The 13,339-nt window shown below is 39.1% G+C and overlaps 1 protein-coding gene across 1 annotated transcript; it reads left to right on the top strand.

The window, feature by feature from the left end:
* Positions 1-6,867: 6,867 nt before the first annotated feature.
* Positions 6,868-12,374, top strand: LOC130545498 (potassium voltage-gated channel subfamily A member 3). Its single transcript, XM_057320022.1, has 2 exons — positions 6,868-9,796; positions 11,918-12,374. Exon 1 carries the CDS (start codon positions 7,115-7,117, stop codon positions 8,669-8,671), a length of 1,557 nt encoding a protein of 518 aa, XP_057176005.1. The 5' UTR covers positions 6,868-7,114; the 3' UTR covers positions 8,672-9,796; positions 11,918-12,374.
* The last annotated feature ends 965 nt before the right edge of the window (positions 12,375-13,339 follow it).

Genomic DNA, 13,339 nt, shown 5'->3' with positions numbered 1-13,339 from the left:
CATGTCCCTGGATCAACATCCTTGTTGGTTCTGGAGCAACATTCCTATTATTCAATCAATCAAAATTCATGGTAATGTTCAAAGATAGGCCAAAGGCTTGAGTCTGGTCTTATGAACATATTATTGCCTCTCTATATGGCTAGTTAGTATTTTTGTTGGGGTTAGGATAGGACTATGTTTGCTTTACAGGGCCAACAAATGATGTTTACTCAGGAACACGTTCTGCTTGGCAAAATTAGAGTCGCACAGAAAATTCAGCAGGACCAAAATATTTGGATATGTTTTGTGTGAAACACAATGCTAACTGCAAACCCTACAGAATACATTATGGATACATGCCATAATTGCTATTAAAAATACATTATGGAAAGTTTATCATTTTTCAAACAACAGTACTCTGTGTGTCACATGACCCCAACGTTTGTGTTGAAATGAAATGGGCATTCATCTTGGAAATAAACATATTAACAGCCACTTTGCATTTTTATCCGTAACTTTTCATTCTATTTTGTGTCAAGTGTTAACTTTTAGTACACTTAACAAATAGGGATTGAAAAGAGAAACAGGCTTAAAAAATGTCATTATTGCGGCCAGGGGCGCCATTAGCAATTTTGGGCCCTATGAAAGAATATAAGGTTGGGCACCCTACCACACCAAATATACAAGCCACCTATCCAAAATCTTAGTCTGCAGTTTAATAATACATTTATAATTTCTATTGCATTACTACTAGTACTGTTACTACTAATAAACGGATCTCTGGGGGCCCCAAAAGTGCGTGGGCCCTCGTCCTATCTCCCCCCCTTAGCTACGCCCCTGATTGCGGCTGATACCCAGTTTATTCGTCTCACTTAAACTGGAAGGTAAAGTCAAATGCATTGCGGGATATACTGTAGATTTCCAAGCAGCACATTGTGTTGTGTACTGCACATACAGTGATCAGGTAATGTGAGAATTTCAGGCATACAGAAAATACACAAGCACACAGTATGCATACTGTAGTCATAGTTAAATGATAGCATGCTGTTCTGAATACAGCCTTGGTGAAGCAGAGATATACAACAGAGAGCTGAACAGACTGCGTTGTTTGTCTCTGTCAGTCAAATAACACCATGAGCCAGAGGGAAAAGTTTGTTTGTCATAGAGCAAAACAGATACAGTAGATGTCCCAAAGCAAAGATGACTCACCCAACTGTCTGGTTTTGGGGCGTGTTTGTTTGGAATAAGGGTGCGATAAGCTCATGTTTTGGGGTTGTTGGGTTGACCAGCTCTATCTGATTTTGTAGTATTTAAATATAGTGACTATAAAAACTGGACTGTGTTTCATGTATTTGGCTACTTGTTGGTTCTAACAAATCATAAGCTGCAAGCTCCAAAAAAACTTTCAATATAAAAGTACACTAGTCCAAACAATTTCTGAAGCCATTCGATCGCTTTGTGTGACTGAAATGTATTTATTTTACTGATAATCTTTATTTTATCTATAGCTCCAGTGTATGAAATTTAGTGGCATCTAGCGGTGAGGTTGCGAATTGCAACCAACGGCTCACTCCACCGATCCCTTCCCATTTGAAACACTACGGTGGCTGACACAGGACTAAGATGTCGTCACGTTTTTTACTTTGCCAAAGGAGATAATTTATTTATGAAACGCGCTCTGTAGAGCAGCTTGTCCATTTAGGGCTACTGTAAAAACAACATGGTGAATTCCATGCAAGGGGACCCGCAGTGTATAGATAGAAATAGCTCATTCTAAGGTAATAAAAACAACGCTTCATTATGTAAGGTCTTTATACACTTCTGAACACATAGTTATGTATGTTACATTGCATTTCTGTCAATAGATCCTCCAAAAAAATAGACACTGTACCTTGGAATTCAATATGGTACAATTTATTATTAGTCAATAATCCTTAGCGTTGTTGCTTACCTCATCTCACTTACATTTACATTTACATTTAGTCATTTAGCAGATGCTTTTATTCAAAGCGACTTACAGATGAGGGAAACAATGGAAGCAATTGGAACAACATAAGGACAACAAAAAGCATAAGTGCAATAAAAAAAAATTGGTCTCATATAGCCTATCACAGTATACGAACTAAGGCCCTCCACTGGCACAATAAGTCTGTGAACAGCACAGAATAAAGCAAAATCTCCAAAAATATTATTTGTAGTCCATCAATTGAATAGAATGATACCTGGTGAAATGTAAAAAAGCCAGTGGACTTTTCTGCTGCATTTCCACAGACCAAAGAGAATTTGTGACATTTACTTGATCTCATATATTATTTACTTATTTAGTCATTCATCACCTGCCGATGTCATACTGAAACCCTCCACAGCAGTTTGCTACAGTCAAACACACTTTTGTGTGCAAAGTAAAACTGTTAATGAGAAGTGTTACAAATTTTCGTTTTAAATTATTATTTTTATCAGGCTCCGATGTTTATATTAAAAGTTATTTCACTTAATGGCAAATAGGACATATTCATTGCCATTAAAGTGAAATCACTGAACCTAAACACAGCCTGATAAAAACAAATTTTAGAATAAAATTTTAAACGGCACTTAAAGACTTTTGCATCTGAAGCCTTCACATCGTATTTTGCTATTTTATATGATCGCTCTCAGGTCAATGTAAACAATGCATGTGCAATGGCCACACCCCTTGTCAAGTGCATGTTTGCTTGAACAAACTGCTGATATACCAAATAAAGATGTTTTTTAATCTGTCATCTGTCTATTAATAATTCATTCAGTCAGACCTGGATTATGCAAAAACATTTATCTTTTTTATCATATTAAAGTTATAATTACACTGAACAAAATTATAAACGCAACACTTTTTCCCCCCAATGCACGTCCCCATGTTGCAAGGATCTGTGCACAATTCCTGGAAGCTGAAAACATCCCAGTTCTTGCATGGCCAGCATACTCACCGGCCATATGCCACACCTGTGAGGTGGATGGATTATCTCGGCAAAGGAGAAGTGCTCACTTACACAGATTTAGACAGATTTGTGAACAATATTTGAGAGAAATAGGCCCTTTGTGTACATAGAAAAAGTCTTAGATCTTTGAGTTCAGCTCTTGAAAAATGGGGGCAAAAACAAAAGTGTTGCTTTTATAATTTTGGTCAGTGTATATACATTTATGTTATAGTAAGTTATTCTTGTGTTTAGTTGATTATGATCTCTACTTCAATATACTGTAAGAGATTATTTTGCTGTTTTATCATCCACAAAATCCAAATGCTTTGAAACGTTTGCTTCTCGATTTGAGGTGCCATTTATTTTCATTAGCACATTAATTTTAAAAGTAAAAAGTAATATTTGTCATAAAACCATCTCTAATTATGGCCTGAATAGGTAAATCTTTCCCCCTGTCTGGCTTTCATCTTAAGTAAAAGACACATTTTTCTTGATTCAATAGCAGAGCTCTTTCATGGTCACAGATGACTGAGTTGTTAGCAGCTGGTGTTGAGGTTTATTGTCTGCCGTGTTCATTAGCTGGAGCATGTGTGCATTCTCTTCGAGGGAACGTTTTAAGAAACAGCTGAGCCTTTTTAAAACACAAATCACTACCGGCATCCTATTTAGCCATGGGAAACACTGTAAAAAGATGGATTAAAATCATCTGTTGTCTGCGTGGCAGGAAATAACAGATTATGGTTTAGAGAGGGCATAATTGACAAGACATTTAGAGAAGTAAGAAAGAAAGAAACACTTTGACTCTTATTATTGTCTCTAGATATGGCTCAGATTACTCAATGTTCGGGTTTGTCATGTTGACAGCTATGACATTGTCAGAGATCGAGATTCTCTGTGCTATTGGTCAGTATAGGCATTTCAACTTGACACACATTATGTCACATTTCATTTGCATAAGGTGCTTAGAAAATACAAACAATGTTATAAGTTATTGAAAACCAGGTTGAACTCAATATTTGGGGAGTTTGTCCAACGTATTTATGACGCCACCAGTTTCACTAAACATGACCTAATTAACTGAGAGATTACATCCCATGAATGGAGGGCAGCACCATGCAGCCCAAATTGTTGTTTATTTGTCCGATCGTTTCAATCTTCCTCCTCTCTTCCCTTTGGTTGTTTGTTGTTTTCTCTGGAAGAAATGTTCTCCCTGCTATCAAAGATTCGTTTTGATGATGCCCAGTGGCGGAACCATGCCAGATTTAGTTGCTCAAGGGAGTACAAAAGCCTGGAGACTGTACAGCACCTGCACTTGCACTATAATATTTCTAAGTCATTATTAATCATCAGATAATAAATCATCATTTGGGATTCATGACTAAACATGTTGAAACCGGAATGAATAATGATAATAGTTTAAACTAAAACGGATGAAGACACCAATTGTGAATGGTGCATATTGTCACAAAAGTTGAATAGCTTTTTTGCAGACGACATTGAAAATATCTGAGCTCAAAATTGCAATGAAGCCAATTTGTAATGTATTGCATTACTGATTAATTCATTATTTGCCTCATCTTTCCAAGTGACGTGTTTATTGTGTCAGTAAACTAAATTTTTGAGTTATTATTACTAAATAAAAAAAACCACTGCAGTTTGATTGATATTACTTGGAATGCACCATAAAAAACATGATTTTCGATTTTTTTGAACTCCATTGTCTGTTTTTACAATAATCTCTTCAGTGTTCATATCCTAAAACCTCTAACATTCCTAATCTCATAGAGGCATACTGTAGTTTGTATATATGCCTAAATAATTATTCGATTTCAATGTTTTAAGTCTAATTCAACATGAAACACATTTAATGCTTAAAAGAAATGTTTGAATTTGCTGTGGCCAGAACCATCATTCCTTTGTTCCTTTTTGAGTTATCGTGCCTTCATAGTCAAGCACCTAGCAGATCTTCCTTGTTTAAAAGCATGTGTATGCAAGACAGCTTCATTTAGTGGGTTAATAAGGCCTCAGTTTCAACTATATTTAGTCAAGCCAGTGGAAACCATGCTAAAAACCCCTGTGGCGTCCCATCGCTCCTCTCTCGCCAGAACACAATTGGCATTTTTTTATAGCAACGTGGCCTGAATAAGGAGATGAATTTAGAAAACGAACACTGCAGGACGGCTTGGCTATTATACGTGTGTGTGTTGAAGAAAGAATTAAAGTGGTAAAATCATAAAACAATGCTCTGACAACCATCCACAAAAATCGCAGAGACTTGCACAGACAAATGTGAAAATGTATTCACAACTGCATTCATACAACTAGTTGCGTGTGTCCATCCATCTCCGAGCATGTGTTACATTGTCAGAGCAGTGCGTCAAGGATGACGTGTGCATGTGGAGTTTGAAAACAGCGTCAAGGACACACGGAGCTCACACAAAAGTCTCTCTGAAGGAGCAGGAGGAGAGAGCATGTCATGAATGTAACTGGAGAACAATTCGAAAAGCAGAATTCAATTACCTAACCATTACAAGAGAACTAATGAAGTCACATCAGATCTGCAGAGACTCCCTGGACAATTACAAAGACTCTGGACCTCCCTGTCTCACCTTAAATGAAAGTGCTTGGGTGTGTAAGAACACAATGCTTGGAATGAGGTTTGGGTCAGGTAAATACCACAAAAGAATAGGGATAAATCAATAATGGAAGTAATTATAGTCCTGCCTTTAAATGAACTAAGGACAGATGCACGTGAACGCAGATTATAATAAAATAAAAAATATATATTTTCAGAAAACCATTTAGTTGTTTTTGCAAGTAGAGAAAATCAAAGGGCCATAAACCTTTATTATAAATATTATTATATAATCCGTTATTTAAATGGAAGTAAATACATTTTACTGACCCAATTCATTTTTATATTTTGAAAGTATGCGCCTTATTCACAGTCATGTCATAAGCATGTCATTTCCATTATCTGTCCCTTTGTCAACAATTATTTAAACTTAAACTATTAGTTTGTGTTTCCTCCCCAGACTTTAAATATAATTGTCAATGTAATTTTGTATAGATAGATAGATAGATAGATAGATAGATAGATAGATAGATAGATAGATAGACAGATAGATAGATAGATAGATAGATAGATAGATAGATAGATAGATAGATAGATAGATAGATAGATAGATAGATAGATAGATAGATAGATAGATAGATAGATAGATAGATAGATAGATAGATAGATAGATAGCGCCCGTATATTTCTCTGGCTTTTTGCCTCAAGTCACTTACAATTTTCCAACGTGCTTTGTAAAGGGTGTCTCTGTTTCTTCTTTCTCGGTTTCTTTCAATATGAAGGATGTTTTCGTGCCACGTGGCACCAAAATCAATAGCAGCATTTAAAAAAAGAAACCGTAAACACGAACACCCGACACACCTGCCTAAACAAATAACCATGATCTTGTATTTCCCAAATGAACTAATCCAACATTGTGAGCACTCAACATTGAGTTCGCATAAAGATGAAGACCCTGCAGCCCTCTAAATGTCAATCAGCGCATGTCCTTTAATCTCTAAAGTGCGGGCAGATGCACATGCCACCTCTCATTGACATTCTGGATTCAAGCACAAGCTCTTGCTCAGACTGTATTCAAGGCACGTCAGAGACAGCTGAAGCATCACAGCATTTATTGACAGTATTTATTCATTAGCTGCTGGTTTGATTAGACACTTATGATGACTATTATGTTTCTGCCCTTTATTGGCATATATTTTTACAACACACCAAATATCATGGTTAATGGCCATTATAGGTACATTTGTGGTCACTTTGGTTGTAAGACTATAGTCATGGTTAGTGAAGTTAAACCGTGGTTTATTTTTTGCAAGGGATTTGGCACAAACGTTGGTGGGCTTCAGAGGTTCATGTTTATGTCTGTCGGGTTTGCGATTGGGCGACGCACAGATGTGCGACGAGCGTCTGCGCGCTGTGGGCGGGAATAGGCATGTTTATAAACCAGAGTACGCGCGCCGTGGGCGGGAAGACTGGAGCGAGAAAGTAGCGATTCAAGAGAGAGAAGAGAAAGCGAGAGGACGCGCGGCAGCGACGGGCGGCTGTGGCTGACTGGAGCTCGCGGAGGAGGCGCGGCTTCCACTGCCCCTCCAACCTAAGCAACAGATGTATGGACGACCACCTCAGCCTCCTCCACTCTCCTCCTCCATCCTCAACCAAGCACCGGGGCAACAACCTCGTGAACCACGGCTACACCGAGAACGAGCAGGGCATCATGACAATTGTTGCGTGTGACAACATGCAGGAGGAGTCGGCGGCGCTGCCCGGGCATCACTCGCTCGAGCGCTACGAGCTAGACCACGAGTGTTGCGAGAGAGTTGTCATCAACATATCAGGCTTGCGTTTCGAGACACAGCTCAAAACCCTTTCTCAGTTCCCCGAGACTTTACTTGGAGACCCCAAGAAGAGAATGCGCTACTTCGACCCCTTACGAAACGAGTATTTCTTTGACAGAAATCGCCCCAGCTTCGATGCCATCTTATATTACTACCAGTCAGGGGGGCGGATACGGAGACCTGTCAACGTTCCCATTGACATCTTCTCCGAAGAGATACGCTTCTACGAACTTGGCGAGGAAGCCATGGAGAAATTCAGAGAGGACGAGGGCTTTATAAAAGAGGAAGAGCGCCCGTTACCCACAAACGAATTCCAGCGACAGGTGTGGTTGCTCTTCGAGTATCCAGAGACCTCTGGTCCAGCCAGGGGTATCGCAATCGTCTCAGTCTTGGTCATTTTAATATCTATCGTGATCTTTTGTTTGGAAACGTTACCCGAGTTTCGGGACGACAAAGACCCCACGACTGTCGCTCCCCTTTTAAACGGAACTCTCCCTTACCTCACGAGTCCCTTCTCGGACCCATTTTTCGTCGTCGAGACGCTTTGTATCATTTGGTTTTCGTTCGAACTGCTCGTCAGATTCTCCGCGTGCCCGAGCAAAGCCACGTTCTCCAAAAACATAATGAACATCATTGACATCGTGGCCATCATACCCTATTTCATCACACTGGGAACAGAACTGGCGGAAAGGCAAGGTAACGGCCAGCAGGCGATGTCTTTGGCCATTCTCCGGGTCATCAGACTAGTCCGTGTGTTTAGGATTTTCAAACTATCGCGGCACTCTAAAGGTCTCCAGATCTTGGGGCAAACGCTCAAAGCCAGCATGAGAGAGCTGGGTTTGCTCATATTCTTTCTCTTCATCGGGGTTATATTGTTCTCGAGCGCCGTCTACTTCGCCGAGGCAGACGATCCTGACTCGGGCTTCAACAGCATCCCTGATGCGTTCTGGTGGGCGGTGGTAACCATGACGACCGTGGGATACGGCGACATGCATCCAGTCACCATAGGGGGCAAAATCGTTGGCTCCCTGTGTGCGATTGCGGGCGTGCTAACCATCGCTTTGCCAGTGCCTGTTATAGTGTCCAATTTTAACTACTTTTACCACCGAGAGACTGAGGGAGAGGAGCAGGCTCAGTACTTGCACATTGGCAGCTGTCAGCCTTTGTCCTCCTCCGAGGAGCTCAAGAAGACGCGTAGCACGTCGTCTCTCAGCAAGTCGGAGTACATGGTCATTGAGGAGGGCATCAACAGCACCTTCAAGCAGCCAAACTTCCCCGCTCCGAACAACCAGAACTGCGTAAACATTAAAACGATGTTCACAGACGTGTAGACTTTTTTATGTCTGAGAACCACGGCAGCTTTCCAGGCGTACCAATAATCGTGATGTGCGTAAAGGCACAGTCTTGACGGTCAAGTGCTGAGTGTGTCGTTTTATACAATCGAGGGGAAATTATTACACGTGTTTTACGCACGTTCCCATGCACCTGTTCCATGTGAGAATAAAGACATTTTTGGCTTGCGATCTATTTAGGGTACAGTCATTCATATAGGCAATACGTTAAATAATACATCGACTTAATTGATATTCGAATGTGCTCATTGCTTATTTATTGCATAGCCTACATTGACATTGGCTGTCAATTGTCTGAAAGAGGTAGGTTATTTAAAGATATTGCATATTTTCTTACATTATGGACAAACGTCGTTCGGATAACATGTCACTTGTTGGAATAGCATACAAATACTTCGTGCGTTTCTATTGTGTGTTTTTGTCTCGTCAAGAGTAGGCCTATGTTCCATATCATGTGGGAAAATGACGCATAAGATGCTATAAGTGCACGTTTGCTCTGCTATTGGCGCAGACTTAGAAACATAAGAATTTCGACCTGAAATATAATTCGAGCACACATCTCATGACTTTTTAAAGTGCGCCTATAACGGACAGAGGGTGGGGAACGATCAGAGACTGAAAGCGCTTTCGACTGGATACTTCTAATCACGTCGGAGTGATGCAGTCTCCATAGCGACGATGCGATCCCGCTATTGTTGCCATGGCATCCTTTTTGGTTTCCACAGTAAACCTCCAGAATAGTGTCAAGTCTGGAAGATCATAGCCAAATTAGCTAATATGACCTGCCACCATTCTGGAATCTAAACTGAAACCACAGGACCACAACTACACTATCCATATTAAGAAACTGTTGGCTGCTGGAAGTTCCCAACTATTAAGCCACACTCTGGGAGAAAGTGCAATACATGTTTAATCACTGAACTGTCAAACAAAAACACTGTCTAACTGGCACAAAGTAAAACATTAATGAGTGTTGAATCACAACCGCCTGCCGACACACTGTTTCATTCACAAGAAGCTGCTCTGCCTACGCCAAATGCTTTGAGTAGCCTGCCATCTCTATTCCCATATAGGATGGACATCTGGCCTCGTTATAATAAACAGGTAAATCACACACCACACCTCAATATTTTGTTATTGTTTAAATAAATATGCATTATTGATTGTAATAATCAAATAGGCTCATGAAAAGAAAAGCGCTAAAAGTGTTCTTTGGAACTGTTAAAGTTTTAAAAACAGTCAACATTTCTTTATATATTCATATCTTTCTTACCTTTTAATAGTCTGTAGAGCACATTGCAAGGAACACGTTTTGTGCAATAGAAAGTTTCTGTGGATGGAAAGTGTCTCTATGGGACGATACAGCCTTGTCATAAAATGCAAAACAATTTAATTGCGTGTAATGGTTTGCTTGTGCAAGTATTGTGAAAGCTCAGGTTGTACAGTTATTTCTTGCTTTTATTCTTATGGGTTTCAACAAATACGCTGCGATAGACATAGCTGCCACACCTACACTCACCTTGAGGTGACATTGATTTAAAGAGCGACTGTGTGGCAGTGCTGCCATCTTGTGGCTCAGAAATTACAGTGGCCTTAAAGGCAACCAAAACAAATTATGCCATCATTTATTCATTTATTGTCATATATGTGGTTCAAAACCTGCATAGGACTCTTTCTTCTGTAGAATATATAAAAAATATGTTATTTTGATAAATGTTTCAGTGGTGTTGTGTCCACAGAATGAAAGTTAATGGGTTTTGCGGGGATTTGAAGTTTTTCTTCAAAATATCTTCTTTTGTGTTCTGCAGAAGAAAGAAAGTCATACAGGTTTGGAATGACATGATGAAATAATTTTTGGGTGAACTCTTTAATGGCCGTTTCAATTAAATTGTCCAATTTTTAAAATTGGAATAGTGAAAGTATTTATTTAGTTATCCATATCACACACATACATAAAGAACTGTAGTAGGTGGTGCCAGCTAGCACAGCATTGGTGTCTGGAATGATACCAGCTACATATGGATAAGAAATAAAGATGCTCAAAGTTTGTTTACAAATCTTATAATTGAGACCGTGCAAAACAGGGACAGTTTCCTGTGCTTGTTTATTAGTCTTATATGTAGGAAGCAATCTGCTAAAGCTGTTAAAAGTGTTATCACAAAGCTATTAAGCAACTGGCACATCATACTGAAATCTTTCAGTCATTTATGTTGACAAAAATACCGTGCATGTGTCCTATTTAGAAAACAAACTTTTAATAATATATTATTTTATATTATTAACATTTATATCAAATATAAATAAAAGAGATTTATCTTCATTGTTAGTTTGGTTAAGTAATCTTTTGCTACCACACCATGTAGGACACATTTACGGTTTATTTGTCAACTACCCACATTCCTTTCACATGCACTTACATTTAGTTTACTTTTAAGTTGTAAATTGTGACATATACTTTAGATCTGTGTAATTGCTATTATGACGGCTTTCATAAAAGACATGCCCTGCATTATTCCATTAAAAATAATCATTTTTGATTTCAGTGATTTTAAAAGTTTGGGTCAGCGTGTATAAAAAAAGTGTATACAGTAATATCAGATACACATTTACTTTAAATATGAAAATATGTGATTCTCAGATTGCCACGCATTTGCAAAACCCAGATGTGATGGTAAAACAATGATACGTTTAAATGCAGAGAGGCTTGCTAACAGCTATCCATCTGATCTTCTGCCACATTGCACACGTCACTGTGGGAATCTAGGACAGGCTGGGTTTCTTGGGGAGCATTAGAGAGCTGTTCTGCACGGCTGCATCCACAAACACCTCCTGTCTGTCTGTCTTCTGCTAGAGTAGCTGCTTGTAATTGAAACCCTTTTTCCCTGCATCACTGCATGGATCCTATACTGTCTCTTTTGACCAGTTTGACCTCAGTGGCATTTCTGCTTTTTAAAGCCTCCATGTTGCATAATAGACCTAAATGAAAGTCTTCGTCTCTTGGACCTCATTCAGGGCAAGCGAGATCTACTTTCAGATTTGAGGTCATTTAAACAATCATGAGGAAATAATGTGCAGGTTGAGGTTCAGTATTTTTCAGCGTTGACTGAAATGCCTCACAACAGTTTAATCATAAAACTTTGTCAGATAGGAACTCCTTGGCAACCACCTTAGCATCATGGCTGTTCTACAGTTTTTCATGTGTTTTTGTTTTTTGTTCACCCACAGAAATGAGAAAAGGAGACAGAAGAGCGTTGAAGCTTTAAAGGAGTTCAATCTCTAAAGGCCGGATTGCCTGTGTGGACCCCAGCTTGCCAAACGTAGGCGCTTGTGGACTGTTCCCTTCTCCTCCAAATTTACAGGAGGAGGTGCCTTGTAAAACCCCGCCCCCTCCAGCCTCCGGGCCCTGATTCCCCCTGGCTAGACAGCCCCAGCACACCACTTGCCTTTTCTGCCTTCAGTATCTATTTTCCAAAAGAAGATGGACGTCTATGTTCATGTGCTGTTTTTGCTGCTACATGTAAGACTCTTAACTCCACGTAAGTGCTCTGACATGCCCCCCCCCGTCGGTCAAGCGGTGTCTGGGGAGGGTGTGTGTGCTAGTTATGCTAAATCCATCAGTTGTGTCATCAGGCTGTGATGTCGTCATTGACGTTGCTGTATAAACCGATAGTCATAAATGTGATTGCCTCCTTGTCATTTTTGAGTGGCGTTGGTTTCTTTCTCTGGTCCCATTTGTATGTGTGTCTATCTGTTTATGTGTGGAAGCCTTTATCACCGCATCATAGCCGTGACACAGAGGTTGTTGTTATGGTGCAATGCTTGTACTGTTGCATCAGGCTGAAATGTACATTTTAACAATATGGTACAGGAGGCAGTGATGTATTGTGAATATAGATAAAATGCGTTGTTAGAGCTTAACAATGCAGTGTACTGTATTCAAAATATACCCCACGAAATGGTCGCAGATTTCTATTAAAACTTTATTTTCTTAGTGAACTATTAAAGCGCTAGCCTATCCCTCTTCTAGAAGATACAGATACAGAAAAAATTTAGAGAACAAATTAAATTTTTTTAATTTTTTTTTCAGAATTTATTATTTATAGGTAGTGTTTAAGTAAAATTATCATTTTTGTTTCGTTCTGTGAACTAACAACATTTCTCCCAAATTCCAAACGGATATGTTGTTTTTATTTGCAAAAAAATGAAAGGGGTCAAAATACCAAAAAGATACAATGACTGTAGATCTTGAATATTGCAAAGACAACAAGTTTATTTTTATGTTAAAACATCACAATACTAATGTTTTACATGTATTTTAGGATTAGTTAAAAAATGAAAATATTATGATTTTTTTGTCACAACTTTCATGCGTCTTCGCATTCTCTCAGTCTTTCATATCACTGTTGGGTGACTTTATGTCATTCCTGAATTTTGGGTTTGGGTCAGGTCCGTGCCATTTGCTGAATGAAACACGTCAAAATCGTTTTATGTGTGTTATGTCAATCTTGGAAAGCTTTTTATGTTTTACTTATGTTTTTAAACGGAAGATGAATCTTCCATATCCATATATAGCCACATGGTGAACATGTTAATAACACAAGGACATTAAGGAAATTGTAGTGATTTGCTAAAAAATAAAATAAGTAA

Source organism: Triplophysa rosa, linkage group LG21 (assembly GCF_024868665.1).
Source record: "Triplophysa rosa linkage group LG21, Trosa_1v2, whole genome shotgun sequence".
Classification (NCBI taxonomy): Eukaryota; Metazoa; Chordata; class Actinopteri; order Cypriniformes; family Nemacheilidae; genus Triplophysa; species Triplophysa rosa.
The sequence above is the reverse complement of the archived record's forward strand: the minus strand, read 5'-3'. Positions and strand labels throughout refer to the sequence as shown.

Excerpts from the sequence above, each read along its gene's own strand:
- LOC130545498 (XM_057320022.1), top strand. The coding sequence starts at position 7,115 with ATGGACGACCACCTCAGCCTCCTCCACTCTCCTCCTCCATCCTCAACC.